Below are 15,167 nucleotides of genomic sequence, written 5' to 3' on the forward strand. Positions count from 1 at the left end.
TTTAGTTATTTAGTTATTTAGTTATTTATTTATTATTTTTCTGTATTTCTTTCTTTCTTTCTTTTGAAGGTAAAATGTTCATTTATAAAACACCCATTTCTTGTGGTACGCTGAGAATGGGGCTCGGCTTGCTCGTTGTCTGTTTAATAGTTCCTTGTCGGATGCTCTCTCTGCTTAATGTTATGTCCGTTCAGCAAATTAATCCTGAGGGATATATACAGTGCTTTAATATAGTCCAATATAATAATTTAGGTTATTTCAAACAAATATGTCTCAGTTGTAAGCACTTTTCATCGCTGATTCCACTCGGATAAACTTAAGTGGTACACCGAGCAGTTGTTGCTATGACAACTTAGACACACTAACTTTTTGTTGTTGTTGTTATCTTCGCCATTGACATCTTAAACGAAAGGTTTGCTGATGTCAGAGAATACAACTGTAATTTCACAATGATTCCACCAGCCGACTCTCTTCTGAAATACGATCATCCTGTTTTGATCCGTAAAAGCGACGGAAAATCACCGAAAGTAAGTTCACATTAGTCAAGTGTAACACTAACGCTGTCTGCTAAAAAAGGAACGCTGGATGATACATTCTGACTAAGTAATGGAAAGAAAATCCAAGTTAGGTAACACAAAACGAAACTTTTCACATATTCACATTTACAATAAATAAACAAACAGTTAATCAAACAGTTTAAAAACAAATACAAACAAATGATTTTTTACTAAATACAGAGAGGAAAGGGCCTGAGGGGGGAATCCGGTTGTTTTCATAGTGGGGCTGTGCCATATATGTGCTGATAATATCTAGGTTAAATATGGATAAATGAATAAATTATTATTAATAGGACAATATAGAATATTATATGTATTTATATTACGTATGTATATGTGTTTTGTTTGAGGGTTTTTGCTTGTTTTGTTTTTGTTCTTTTTAGTTTTTATAAATATCTGGTATTTATCTGGTAGGAAAAGTTGTTAATGTGTATTATTATATTAGTGTACATAGGTAAAAGGATGTGTGATATTGTTATACTATTATTATTATTATTATTATTATTATTATTATTATTATTATTATATTCATACAAAATAATAATTGCTATACAGGGTGGGGAAGCAAAATTTACAATACTTTGAGGCAGGGATTGAAAGACAGTGTATGACCAATTAGTTTATTGAAAGTCATGAGAATTTATTTGCCACAAGAAAATTGACATAATAGAAAATGTTTTTATTCTATGTGTCCTCCTTCTTTCTCAATAACTGCCTTCACACGCTTCCTGAAACTTGCGCAAGTGTTCCTCAAATATTCGGGTGACAACTTCTCCCATTCTTCTTTAATAGTATCTTCCAGACTTTCTCATAATAGTTTTGCTCATAGTCATTCTCTTCTTTCCATTATAAACAGTCTTTATGGACACTCCAACTATTTTTGAAATCTCCTTTGGTGTGACGAGTGCATTCAGCAAATCACACACTCTTTGACGTTTGCTTTCCTGATTACTCATATGGGCAAAAGTTTCTGAAAAGGTATGGATAATAGTGTTAGGTATGATTATGACATCAATATATGTTTGGTTTCAAAACAATTGACGTAGTGCCCGCTGAGAAAAACCAACTAAATGTTCATTGTAAATTTTGCTTCCCCACCCTGTATAATGATCAGAAGGAATAGAAATTAGGGGTTGGAGTACATAAGTTTTTACTTCTTCCTACTCCTTTTCGAGCATGTATAATTTCATTTCATTTGTTTTATTATTATTATTATTATTATTTGCTATTATTATTTATTTTGTTATTTGTTTGCTTATCAATCATTTATGTACCGGTACTTATATTTTGTTGGTTGATTTTTGTTTTGATTTTACTGTCTACATGTTCGAAATAAAGATTTCATTCATTCATTCATTCATAAATGTTGCACTGAATCAAACTGTAGACTCATGAAGCAAAATGATTCATAATATTCAGAAAATATCTTCGCTATAATGAATATAAATTCATTCATTCATTCATTCGTTCTTTCATTCATTCATAAAGTTAGCAGTTGTGTTAATGTGCATTAGTTATTACCCAATAATAATCTGAAATTAATTAAAACACCACAGTTTGGCAAGTAAAACTATATTGACACTATTACAATAATCAGTTGCATTTTGAGGTCTCACTTTTGTGATTTGGGTTTGTGAAAAAAAAAAAAAAACTTAATTAACTGAATTAATTAGACTTTTTTTTTCAACTCTAGATCAGAGTGTTATCATAATTCCTGTACATGCAATAAACAGTGTTTTTATTTCTTATTTTATTTCCAGGTACGTCCTTTGAGAGGAAAACCTGACCAGAGGATTAACTCCACTCCTTTCCTGCCACCTCCTAAATCAACGCCATTTTCTTCTCAACACCAGACTGAGGAGGTCTTGGATGCCATTTTTCCACCTAGGTACAGTTTTCCCTCTCTACAGTGTTTACAGTTGAACATGCTCAGTCCACAGCATCATTTCTTACCACCTCTGCTACTGCAGGGAATGGGAGGAGGAAAACCAGCTCTGGGTTCAGAAAGTTTCCAGTGCACCTAGTACACGCCTGGATGTTTTACAGCTGGGGGAACTGTTGGAAAAAAAGCTGCAGCAAAGGGAGGCCAAAGAGACGGGAATCTGCTCTGTGCGGCGTGAGCTCTACTCCCAGTGTTTTGGTAAAGATGAGGCTAAAATACATGTGATCACTGCAAATTATTTGATTCTTAGCAAGATAAAAATAACACTGACATTTAGAAGTGTTAGATAATTTATGTTGTTTTAAGAGTTTATTTCTTATTTTAAGTGTTCATAAATTCTGTAGAATTCTTATTTCTAGATTTAACAATCTTAATTCAGGAATCTTGTCAAGTGAAATTATCTTGCTGCATGGACAGATAATTTCACTTGTTTTGAGTACCGTTTTCCTCAGATTTAATGTTTTTATCTTGTTTTTAGACACCTGTTTTTTGCAGTGTGATCACTATAGTTACACTGATGGATCCACACACTGCCTTACACAGATGAATAGCATAGAGTCATAAAGGACAGTAAATCATTCAGTTTAGATTTTTGCCAGGCTTCCATTTTAATACCAACAAGATGCATTTGAGTCACTTATTCAGGTTTTGATTTGTCCATTTGATTTGTTTAATTTTATTTAGTTTTATGAGTAGTTATATTATGAGGAATTGGCCAGGTATTTTGAAGAAAGCATTGTTGTGTCGTCTTCATTCTTGATCCTTTTCTTTTTAACCCATAAAGACCCAAGCATCCACCACTGACCAAAACCATCGACTGATCTAAACTGTTTAATACCTGTTGATCCACTAATCCTATTAACACATGTAAATAATTAGTGTAAAATACAGTTATTCATCTTTTCATGGTCATCAGAGATGACCCATTTGGATGTTCGGAGGCTCCGTAGTTACCATGGAAACACCATCATCTTCTACAACATTGATTCACCAGTAAAACCCATGGAGTTTGAGGAATAACAGTGGATGGACACACTGGGTTTATGTTCAGTTAATGATATATTTTGCTGAAAAGTCACTTCTTCTGTTCTGTTTTCAGTTTTCTCTGTTTTTGATATAATAATCCTCAAGTTTAATCTTAGCTTTTATGAACATCTTCATGATCAGTGAATTAAATACAGGAAAATACCTGATTTATACTTAGAACATGCAAAGTACACAGGATAATATTAGAATAAATAGTAGTAAATTACTTTAGAAAGGGTAGATATACTGTAGAGAGAATGTCATTTGGGAACACAAAGGTTGTGCTGGGTCTTTATGGGTTAATACTGGTCTGTAATTTCTTTTTATTTTTAGAAATTATCTGCCTCAGAGATTAAATGTACTAAACCTTACAAATTTAAATAAGATAAAATGACAAAAGTGCTGGTTTACTGATGTTTTCAATGTATATCATCACTGTTGGATGGAAACCTCTTATGTCCAAAAGGGTTATTTTTCAGGAAACTGGAAAAACGATGTATATTCTAAACAAATGAATGGAGTTTCTGATATAATAATCCTTAACCTTAATCTGATCTTTTATGGACATGTTATCGATCGGTGAATTAAATATAGGAAAATGCCTGATTTATACTGATAAAATACAGAATACAGAAGATAATATTCTAAATAAATGATGATCATTCACTTAAGAAAGGTTAAATATAGAGAAAATGTCATTTGGGAACTGACATAAAAGCAGCGCTGGGTGTTTATAGGTTAAAGTGTTAAAGCAACAAGAGTGCAAATTGAAGGCAAAAATGCAAACAGTATTATAACCTGTACATTTTTTTATGTTTTAGTTTGTTATGTGTTGTTAATTGCAGCCGTTACTGTTCACATTTTCACTGCTAGCTTTCATTTTCATTGGCTACACTCACTCTGTTTCTAATTTATCTAGATGAGCTCATCCGACAGGCCACCATCAACTGTGCAGAGATGGGTTTGATGCTCTTGCGAGTCAGAAATGAAATTCAAATGACTCTTGTTGCCTACCAGACGTTGTATGAAAGCAGTGTGGCTTTTGGCATTAGGAAAGCTCTGCAGGCTGAGCAAGGCATGACCGACCTGGAGAAAAGAGTAAGGAGTTATTTGAGCTGGTATGACTAAATCAATTACATAAGGTGGAGGAAAAAGAGAGGAGAATCTGAAAATAAGACACTGATGATTCTTGAATATATGTAGAAACACACACTGTAATTCAACCTGGTCATCATACACTCTATGGTAAAGTGTGCATGCCGATAGAATGTTCTGAATAATTGATGTCTTAATGGACTTTACTTTCCACGTGCATAGATTTCTGAATTGGAGAGTCAGAAGCTTGAGCTCAACAAGAAACTTGAGGACCAGAGAGCAAAGTGTGATGCTATACAAAAGAGGGAATCTGAAAAGCGGCAAATTGAGGCGAAAAAGCACGCAGAGGAGATTCAGTTCCTGAAGAAAATTAATCAGCAGCTCAAGGTGGAAATTTTGTTTGTTTCTTTTTTTTTTTTTTTTTAAGTAACAGGCAGAAGACAATATCTGTGGATTCAGGTGCAATGTTCTAAATTCCTATTTGTGTTCCTTTTCAGACCCAACTAGAAGGGACCATTACTTCAAAGAAGTAACTTTGACCAACAACAACAGAGCCGACAAACCATTCCCTGGAACGAATTGTTTCCAAATCTTCAGTACAAAATATTTCTGAATCTCTTCGTGTTGCTTGCAATAAATAGAAATTATACATAAACACTGCAAACTAAGTGTGGTTGTAATTTTTTCTTGAGCATAAGAAATACTATTAATTTGTACAAGTACTTTTATTCTGTGATTATTAAACTATGTATATACATATGATACATATACATATTGTGCATGCTATAAAATTATATTATAATACAATAAGCTATTTATTATTATTATTATTATTATTATTATTATTATTATTATTAGTAGTAGTAGTAGTAGTAGTAGTAGTAGTAGTAGTAGTAGTAGTAGTAGTAGTAGTGGTATCATCATCATCACTACTATTTTGCCACTTTTTACTGCCAGTACTTTTCAGTGTGCAATAGTGTTTTTTTTTTCACTGCTGTTTTTTTTTAAATAGCTTTTTTAATCATTATGTTATTGTATTGCTTTTTTATTTTATTTTATTTTTTTTTTCTTGTGGGGTTTCTCATATGTACGCTCGGTGTTGTGCTGCTTTTGGAACCTCAGTTTGCCCAAGGGATCATTAAAGTTCTATCTAATCTAATCTAATCTAATCTAATCTAATCTAATCTAATCTAATCTAATCTAATCTAATCTAATCTAATCTAATTACAATACATTTACAGTTACATCAAGAGAATTCTACACTTTCTAGTAGTTTAGTCTGGTGTAGTAGCAAAAACTAACCACTAGATGGTATAGAAATACCAGGGTAAACATACTAGTGCACACACAACTAAATTACTGCCCAGTCCATAGTTCAAAATGTTATTTATTGCTTTGAAACAGTATTAAACTTAGCACCACATATCTGTACGTTGATCACAGTTTTTTTTTTTTTTTTTTTTTTTGTTCTTGTCTTTTGTTACAAACTCCAAACATTATTCTACATTAACCTGCAGATGGCAGTAGCAAACCAAATCATTTGTAGACGATAAGGAAACCCACGAAGAAGTAGACCCGGAAGTACAGAGAGCGGGAGATTGGAAAACGTAAATAAACCTTTTACTGCGGATTTCGGAAACTGTCTAAATATTTGGCAAAATGCTGAAGAAGGCTCCAAAACTAAAAAGTACAATTAAAGCGAAAACAACGAGTAAACTTAACGTGAGGCCTGCGTCGGAGGCGATGGTACGTAAAGAAGATAATGTTAGCAGATGTTGCTTTATTTGTGTAGTCTTTTGCTAACGGTCGTAGCAGCTGTTGAACTGGAGCTGAATTTCTCTCTTTTTTTTCCTCAGGTGGAGTTGCTGACACTGATGTTTCTAAACAGCCTGGCAGAGGAGGCTAAGGCCAAAGCTTTTGAGGAGAAGTCTGCGATAATTAGAGCTAACCACGTCAAAGCAGTCTCCAAGGTCAGATCACAGACTATGGAACACAGCAAACGTATCAGTCCTGTTCTGATGTATTAAGATGTTTCTCTTCTAAAACAGATCAATACGTGCCTGTGAAATCAATGCAAACCGTTTTATCTACTGTCTACACTCGAGAGACCCTTGGACTCACTTTCTTTGTTATAAATAATAATCTTGCTCTTAAAAACAATTCCAGTCTCAGTATTTTCAGTATAAACAAACCCTGTAAGACACAATAAAAACAAAGTATGTTTGTCTTATTAAACACATTTTAACATCTCGCCATTTCTATCACCAGACTAAAACTACATATTTCACCTCATATATAAATTAAAATGGTGAATTCCAGTAATGACATGATCAAACTAAGTAGTTGTATTTTATATCCTAAGCAGGACTTGAATAGAAAGTAAACTTAAAGATATATCTTGCTTTCTTTGTAGAAAATCCTGAAAAAGGCCAGAGGATGAAGACAGACACACGGAACACATTATCATCATGATAAACATGATTATGGATGACAGCTGCAATATTATTTGTTTTATCATTTCTCTATTTTTCTGGCTTCTGTATATGACATTTTATGTAAACTAAATTAACCTAATGTTTTTTTCTTGTCATATTTTGCTAACTTTTATTAAACTTGTTTATTTAAATGCCTGTATTGGCTCTCGACTGAAATTTGCTTTAATAACCTAAAAATATCAATGGGTCACTTACTTACACATACAAAAAAAAAAAACCCAACTAACTAATGATAATCAAAAGGAAAACTGTATAGTCAAAGATTAAACAGGAATTTTAAGCAGACTTTTCTCTGGGGATCTTGTATGTATTAAGCTTTTATCTCATAGTTGTGAAAGGCTTAAAACTGAAGATCCAGATCTCTTCAGCTCCTGTCTCTCCCTCCTGTTTCCCGTCATGGTCGATGTTTTAAGCTGCATGCTTCACAGCCAGTTCGATGAGTGTGGGCTCAACCTCCTCCCAAATTCCTCAATTCTTCACGCTTCGTAGGTTATCGTGTGTTGAGATGCTATCCAGCTCATTCCTTATCACTACAGGATTTTCACAGAAAAGCGTCTGTCTTCTGAACGGTGTGAGCGGTGAGAGGGTCAAAGTTAAATTGGTAAAAGGCTCAGTTACATGTCAAAAAAACATAAATTTTTACTCAGTTTTATCAGCATTTTGATAGTTGCTGATGATCTAATGACTGTTTCTAATCTGTATTACAGAGGATTCATCATTACACAACATGTTGCCAGTGCTGTAGTGTAAACCTATTGTCCTATTGTCTTTGATTTGATACAATGGTGCAAATGAAACAACTCTGCTACTGTGTGAGTTTTAGAAAACTTAAACTGAACACACATACCTGGTGCATAACCATGTGGTTTACATTGATCCCTCCATAACTTGCCTTTTATTCACTTGGCTCTTTCACTTCTCTGCGTGGTCTTCTCCATCTTTATCATTTTACTTCTTCACTCCTTCTTTTTGGCAGCGGAGGCATTCTTTGGCCTCTTGTGGTTATTTTCATTGGGAATCTGATCTGGCACCCCACTGGGTATAGCCTTGTCATGTTTATGTTCACAGTCAGGTTCAGGGGGCTGTTTCTAGGTTTGTAGAGCCCCACCCATCTGACCTTTGAACCCCTGACACCTCTTTCTCTCTGAATGCTTTACTGTCCTCGCCATTTTAACATATTGGAACAACACACTCTTGAATGGTTTTTATTCTTGAATAAACGTCTCACTCTTTCCTCTTCGTTAGCGGGTAGTACTTGTTAGTGACGAGAGAGTTAAAGTTTTTCACACTCATGTTTGAGATATGTGCTCTGCAGGTGGAGTCTTATCTATAAATCTATTGCATGCAGATTGATGGATGATATTGCTCTGCAGCAGCTGGCCATGGATTTAGACGCTCCTCAGTGGTGTTATTTTATCATCCTCCTCTCTAGGTTACTCTTGTTCATGGGGGATTTGAGAAACCCTACTTTCTTTATCAAAATAAAGAAGTACCCCTGCCTGTTCGCTGTGTGTGCTCGTGTCTGAGCACCTGTTGACAATTTACGCCTGCGTAGCTCTGTCCAGCTCCTCTGTCTGGTTGCATATTTAAGCTCTGTCTCTGGGAGATAAATCAGCTCCAGTGTAAATTCTCACTGCTAAGCTCTCACTGATTCCTCTTTTGACATTTTTCCAGATGAGCAGAGAACTAAGAACGCACAACAGTCCATTTTGGCAGAGATGTTATTATGATAACTCGCTATGCCGTTCTTTAATAAAGAGCACATGGCGTCACAGGTTTCAAATGTGTCACTTTCTGTTCCTGTCTTAGCTGTAAAAAGGGATAATATCTGTCCAACATGTCCAACTTTATGGCACGTTGAATTAACTGTGTGCCATATCATCATGCTCAGCCTTTATGTAAATCGTATAAGTCACATTTTGATTCTATAAGATTTGACAGTCACTTAAAAGATAATGTGCACCACAACACAGGATCATGAACTAAAGAGGGAAGCCAGTTCCAGGAAAAGCACAGAGGCAGATTTACAATCTGTTTTGGAGATGTGGATGAAGAACCACAGAGTTCTCAAAACAGGCGATAATACACACCGGGATGCCAAACAACCAATACACTGGAGGAATAAAGCTTTCATCACCTTCCAGTGTTTTTGTGGGAATCACACATCCACTCTGACCCTGCCAGCACTGAGTTTTGGTTTCTCATTGGGAGGTAGTCAAATCACACTATTGTGTTGGTTTTAATTTCCTGAAAACTGTCCTGATGAATAAAAATTCAGAACTTTATCACAACTTAAATTCCAGTAAGTATCTAAAACTAACACAATTGTGGATTTTGTTTTACTCTTTTCTCTTACTTTAACTTAATGTGGCCTGTTAAACTAAAAAACGATGCAATGAAATGCCTTAAAACATAGTCATGCCTCTAAACGAAACCAAATGAGGAGGCACTGGAGATACTTTAACATCCTTGTATGTTTTTTAGTGAATTATGTATTGTAGCCTGTCAGCACATTGTGTTAGTCTGGGCCACAGTGTTACATAGTTTTTACAATATTCGGCAAAGTGAAAAATTAGCTTGGTTATTGGATTTGATTTATTTTTCAGCCACAATCATCTGTGTCTTGTGAAACGCATGAGTACAACTTAAATTGTAATGGATTTAAAGGACCATTGAGCATAGTTAATCCAGAAATAACAGTATTCTGTGGGTGACTAATATACAGAAACTAGAGGCAGGTTTCCACTTTTGTTTTGAGCAAAGATACAACAGTTGGTGTCAGGATGAATCAGAAGGAGGGTTGAGAAAGTAGAGGGGAACAGAAGGGAGCAGAGTCACAGTGTGAGCGTGTGTGTGTGTGTGTGGGAAACAAGGACAAACCTGGAGCAGCTTACCAAAACTTTACATTATATCGGCGTTGCAACTGTCATGATGGTTTCTCTTCTGTTTGCATTCTTCGTGGCATTCTGCCGGCTTGAGTGATCTCATGGAATGCACATGGGATTTTTCTTCAAGAAAACGTTTAGCTGATCCCTGCGCTCGACTGCTGTCTTGCTCAGCTGGAGTCTACACATGGGTCCATTTGAATGAGTTTTGTGGAGAAAATCGCAGTCTTTTTCAGATCTGTTTAACGGGATTTGGGATGTGATCCAAGGAGCCTCTGCAGACTGCATCGATGCTGTACTGAAGGTGAAGGAAAATGCGGATATCATTATTCATTTGGATTCTGCACTTCATGAATCTCACAAAAGGCCAGGATAGCACTAAACTGATGCCATATAGACGTGAGTACCAAGCATTAATTATCACCTTTCTGTTGCTAATACTACTATTTGATGTGGTTCTTGTGAAATGTGCCTCAGCTCCTGTTTTTTGAGTCACTGATAGTAAACTGTAGACAGATACTGCATATGGAGGCAATAAGTGTTGTCTTTCCACTTTTAGGAAAAATGTGATCATAGATTTCCGCTGGTTACTCCACTGTTGGCTGTAAAGTGTCTTGTAAATGGACTACAGCCTACATGATATGAGTACACTTCATATTGTGTCATTATTTAACTCACTACAGGCAATTCTTCAGTGAGCAGACTCTGTCCAGCAGGTTGTGCGACATGTTCAGCGCTGAATGGGTGCTTGTCCTGTAAGCCCCGCCTCTTCTTCCACCTGGAGCTGGATGGGATGAGGCAGAGGGGCACCTGTCTGTCCTCCTGTCCCCGAGGCCACTACGGCATGCGATCTCCATACATCAACACCTGCACCAGTACGTACCAGGCGACACTGAACCAGACACGCCTGATGTTTAATATCTGAGCACTGTGTGAGGCTTGAAACGTACGCAGATAAGGAAACAAACATTTTAGGTGGGCCAGTCTGACAAATGAGGGGTACTGATGTCATCTAACAAAAATAAAGAAAATTAGTTGTTAAGGTCCTTTAATTATCTGTTGAACCAACTGCTATATGTGAGATATTAGTGTGTTCTATGCATTTATAAGATGATGCATGAGTATTTTCATGTCATTCAAACCTGTGAGTAGTCGTAACGTTTTCAATAGTGACCATTTTTACATAATATTAAACCTCTTCAGAAGCCTAGTCTGCACAGTTCTGAATGATTTCACACATATATGAACTAAAATCAGCAATAATATCTAAAAAGTTTTTCTAACTGCTGAAAATTATTGGTTGGTTGTAGAGGTGTAAGAAAATATCAGTCCTGCAATATATCGCAATATTTGATTTCACAATACTGTTTATTAAATATTAAAAAATACAGTATTGATATTTTTAGGTATTTATTCAAATGCAGATATTGCGGAAGTTAATTTTTTTTTTTTTTGATTGTTTTTTGTTTATATTTTGTTTATTATTATTTAACTCTCATTAAATAATGTTTGTTCCTTTGTTGAGATTGCACAAAAATAATGTTATGATGTTAGTTATGAACTAATATAATATGAACATTTGAACAGGATCTTAAACTGTAATGCCTGTAAAACATGATTTAAGTTTTAACAGAGGAACATTTTGTGATATAGCATTAGATCCTGTTCTGATCAAATAAAAATGTTTTTAGTATTTCTGCATATTTCTGGTGTAATTCAATTCTTCAAGGAAATCATTTAAAAAAGAGACAAACAAAAAATTGCCTTTTTAACAGTGTCATGATATATCGTGATATATCGTATTGTGATTTGCATCGTATCACCAGGTTCTTGACAATACACACCCCTAGCTGGTAGTGACAGTACTTAGAATTGCAAGTTTTTTCAGTAGATTTAACCCATCTACACTGGACTTACTCTGGATGTAGCCGTGAGGGAGATGGACATGAACTCCAGACCAAGAACTTAAGTCTGTGGCCAAAATCAGCCTCAGTCCATGGACTTAAAAACTTATGTTCTTTTAATGATTAATTTTCTTCAATAAAAAAAGGCATGGAATAATTATGCTAAAAATGAATTCACTATCATTGTCATGATTTGATATTCAGAGGGTTAGGGTTGAAGACAGCCACCACCCAACTCAAAGTTCACTAGAAATGAGGATGTCATGGAAATAATTCCTGGACCACAGTGACAAAAAAGTGAAAAGTCAACATATGTGACTTCAGCCTTCAGGATATTATTGTGTGTAGATATGAGGCAAAAGACAACTGAAATGTTTGCTTTACAATCTTGATAAATACAAATACAAATAACATAAATTAAGAACATCTGATATGGTGGTTGTATTGAATTTCTCCTGAAAACCGCTGGTGGTATAATAATTAATTTCAGAGCTGTATAAAGGATTACTGTGATCTCAAATAGGATTTAGATAGATTTAACTAGATTTTCTAGGGATTATATATAATATTTACACACTTTTTCAATTAGTGTGTTTCTTGTGGGACAGTAGTTTGCTCCACTTTGCTCTGACTTAAGTTCACTGCCACTGTTTTGCAGAGTGTAGGGATGACTGCGCCTCCTGTTTCAGTGAAAACTTCTGCACTCGTTGCCACCTGGGTCACTTCCTGTTCCGGGGCAGATGTGAAAACAGCTGTCCAAATGGACTAACGGCAGACACAGAACTACGGGAATGCACAGGTAACATGTTATTTATGTGTGTGTCTGAACGTTTGAGCAAAATGAGCTTTTCATTTGGACAGCGACATGTGAGATGTTTGTGTCTCAGAGTGTCCTCCAGGTTGCGAGCTGTGCATGAAGAGGAACACATGCGTGAGATGCAGAACAGATCTGTATTTCCATCAGGGACAATGCCATCTCACCTGCCCGAGCGGATTCGAGCCTGATGTGCAGCTGATGCAGTGTCTCGCACAAGGTTAGAGAATCCACCCTGCTGTGGAGATATCAAACGCATGTGCTTTCTATGTACTTTCGCCAAGATAGATACCATGGTTTCACCTTTATTGTCTTGTTTTCCTCTCACCACCTGCTGAGTGTCTGTCTCAACAGTCTCTCCTCTCATAGTGCACTGTGAGGTCGGGGAATGGACAGAGTGGAGTCCATGTGCTCGTAAACGCAGCATGCGAGCCTACAGGAGGGGAGAAGAGACGCGAACACGAGAAGTCCTGCACTCCCCAAGTCTCTATGGTGACCCCTGCCCACATGTGTCAGAAATCAGAAAGTGTGTTATAAAAAAGCGACAGAGTTTGACAAGGTAATAAACGATGTACTGCAGTCCTAATGAGCTCCTCATCTTCATCAGATAATCACAAAACATCATGTACATTGTAAAATGTATTTATCTCTGTAATCAATATCTTTACAGCTTCACTTACAATCGCAGAAAAAATTATTAGACCATTAAAAGTCATCAAAAACAATGGTTATGCAATCAAGTACTAACTCCTGTGTGTATCATGTGACTAAAACAGACAGAAAAGAAAACATGGAATGCCTAAAAGCATTGTTTTTGGCAGTACAATGCCATAGATATTGATGTAAGAACTTAAGGGATTTTGGTTATTATCAAGAAAACATGGAAAATGGCTAGATATCAGAAACTGAAGAAACAAGGGTGGTCTAATAATTTTTTTTAAGACTGTTGATCTAAGGTCAATGATACACAAATAACTGTTTGGAATGTGGCTGCCAGAGATGATCATGATTCAGTGTATGCTTTGTTGCTTTTTTGAAGGGATATTTGCACATTGTCTTAACTGCAATAAAATGTTTTGAGAAAAATGCTTTGTCCTTAGCCCTTCATGTAAAACCAGGGAAACATAGCTAGAGTACAGTTCAAATCTTAGTCAGTACAGGCCTTTTCATGCATTACAATTAGTGATGGCAGAATAGTGTATTATACAGTCACACTGTCATGGATAATTAGGTCACTTTAATAGAACAAGGACACCCATTATTATTCATATGTAGGACACCTGTACTTTTCCTCTAATGACAAAAAATATCTCTTAAAGGGTTATGGTGACCTCAGTCAGTGCCTCAGCTCAAACTTAGCAGCAAGAATGTATAAATTTGTAAATAAATCCCAAGAAGCCTCGCAATTTAATGTCAAAACTGAACACGCTTGTAGCCATATATGCATTAATTTGGCAAAAATCTTCAACCTTCTTTAGCTGTGCTGCTTTTCAGGATTGTAATGTGCATATATTTTCATGATTTGTCAGATACAGTGACACTTTTGCCTGTTAAAGTAATTTAGATCTAACTGCGTTTAATACTATACACATGTTATCTGTATTTTCTACTATCTGACGATTAGTAAATATATATGCTCAGTTCAGTCCTGTAAAAGCAGCAAAACGAAAGGTCTAAATCACAACCGAAAAGACTTCCTCAAGCCAAAGTCAGCACTTAGTCTGACCTCTGTTCACATTAATGTGTCTTGGAGTTGTCTTGGCATATTGCTTCAAGCTTCCTTCAGGACTTCTCAGTTCTCCTTTATTTTTAGTATTTATAGATTTCTTTTTTCTCTGGCCACATGATCTCATACAGCTCGTAAAATCATACTTTTTTTCCTATATTTGGGTGTTATATACTTATATGGAAATTAACACTGAGTAATGCGCATTGTAACTTTGCTAAATCTGACTTTTGCACAGTGTTTACCAGACTATCACATTTTAATGTCTAAAACACAGGTGTCAAACATGCGGCCCAGGGGCCAAAACTGGCCTGCCAAAGGGTCCAATCTGGCCCCTGGGATGAATTTGTGAAGTACAGAAATTACACTGAAGATATTAACAATCAAGGATGTTAAAATAATTTTACATCAATTCAACTTAAAGTGGGTCTGACCAGTAAACTACTATCATAATAACCTATAAATAATGAAAACTGAAAAAGAAAAAAAAAAAAAAGGAAAATTACATAAAAATGTTTACATCTACAGACTAGACTTACAAGCAAAATATGAATAACCTGAACAAATATGAATAACCTCAAATGTCCTAAGAGAAGTATGTGGAATTGTACCAATATTTTGCCTGTTTACTAAATGTTTTGTGTATTTGTAGATCCACTGTGATTTGTAAGTTGTAATGCAAATGTATAAATGCTAAACTAAGGCGTAATATTGTTAAAATTG

General features: G+C 35.6%; 3 protein-coding genes across 4 annotated transcripts; all 3 read left to right on the top strand.

The window, feature by feature from the left end:
* The first annotated feature begins 240 nt into the window (after positions 1–240).
* dnali1 (dynein, axonemal, light intermediate chain 1) lies at positions 241–5,284 on the top strand. Its single transcript, XM_030129316.1, has 6 exons — positions 241–527; positions 2,318–2,445; positions 2,528–2,697; positions 4,445–4,623; positions 4,843–5,007; positions 5,118–5,284. Exons 1-6 carry the CDS (start codon positions 450–452, stop codon positions 5,151–5,153), a joined length of 756 nt encoding a protein of 251 aa, XP_029985176.1. The 5' UTR covers positions 241–449; the 3' UTR covers positions 5,154–5,284.
* An 885-nt stretch (positions 5,285–6,169) lies between these two features.
* cenpw (centromere protein W) lies at positions 6,170–7,250 on the top strand. The gene is made up of 3 exons (XM_030129319.1): positions 6,170–6,366; positions 6,477–6,590; positions 7,034–7,250. Exons 1-3 carry the CDS (start codon positions 6,280–6,282, stop codon positions 7,058–7,060), a joined length of 228 nt encoding a protein of 75 aa, XP_029985179.1. The 5' UTR covers positions 6,170–6,279; the 3' UTR covers positions 7,061–7,250.
* A 115-nt stretch (positions 7,251–7,365) lies between these two features.
* LOC115415652 (R-spondin-3-like) lies at positions 7,366–13,505 on the top strand. 2 transcript variants are annotated; one of them, XM_030129314.1, is made up of 5 exons: positions 7,366–10,399; positions 10,684–10,875; positions 12,563–12,703; positions 12,792–12,938; positions 13,073–13,505. In XM_030129314.1, exons 1-5 carry the CDS (start codon positions 10,315–10,317, stop codon positions 13,279–13,281), a joined length of 774 nt encoding a protein of 257 aa, XP_029985174.1. In that variant the 5' UTR covers positions 7,366–10,314; the 3' UTR covers positions 13,282–13,505. The 2 variants fall into 2 exon arrangements, with proteins under 2 accessions (XP_029985174.1, XP_029985175.1); XM_030129315.1 differs by having other exon boundaries at positions 7,378–10,399; positions 13,088–13,505.
* Positions 13,506–15,167: the final 1,662 nt, after the last annotated feature.

This window comes from Sphaeramia orbicularis, chromosome 24 (assembly GCF_902148855.1).
Source record: "Sphaeramia orbicularis chromosome 24, fSphaOr1.1, whole genome shotgun sequence".
Taxonomy (NCBI): domain Eukaryota; kingdom Metazoa; phylum Chordata; class Actinopteri; order Kurtiformes; family Apogonidae; genus Sphaeramia; species Sphaeramia orbicularis.

What these genes read in the sequence shown, in the direction of transcription:
- cenpw (XM_030129319.1), top strand. Translation starts at nt 6,280, where the DNA reads ATGCTGAAGAAGGCTCCAAAACTAAAAAGTACAATTAAAGCGAAAACA. An exon ending in GGCCTGCGTCGGAGGCGATG is followed by an intron (nt 6,367 to 6,476) that starts GTACGTAAAGAA and finishes TTTTTTCCTCAG; the next exon opens with GTGGAGTTGCTGACACTGAT. An exon ending in ACGTCAAAGCAGTCTCCAAG is followed by an intron (nt 6,591 to 7,033) that starts GTCAGATCACAG and finishes CTTTCTTTGTAG; the next exon opens with AAAATCCTGAAAAAGGCCAG.
- LOC115415652 (XM_030129314.1), top strand. Translation starts at nt 10,315, where the DNA reads ATGCGGATATCATTATTCATTTGGATTCTGCACTTCATGAATCTCACA. An exon ending in TAAACTGATGCCATATAGAC is followed by an intron (nt 10,400 to 10,683) that starts GTGAGTACCAAG and finishes AACTCACTACAG; the next exon opens with GCAATTCTTCAGTGAGCAGA. An exon ending in AGAACTACGGGAATGCACAG is followed by an intron (nt 12,704 to 12,791) that starts GTAACATGTTAT and finishes TTTGTGTCTCAG; the next exon opens with AGTGTCCTCCAGGTTGCGAG.
- dnali1 (XM_030129316.1), top strand. Translation starts at nt 450, where the DNA reads ATGATTCCACCAGCCGACTCTCTTCTGAAATACGATCATCCTGTTTTG. An exon ending in GATGCCATTTTTCCACCTAG is followed by an intron (nt 2,446 to 2,527) that starts GTACAGTTTTCC and finishes CTGCTACTGCAG; the next exon opens with GGAATGGGAGGAGGAAAACC. An exon ending in GCTCTACTCCCAGTGTTTTG is followed by an intron (nt 2,698 to 4,444) that starts GTAAAGATGAGG and finishes TAATTTATCTAG; the next exon opens with ATGAGCTCATCCGACAGGCC.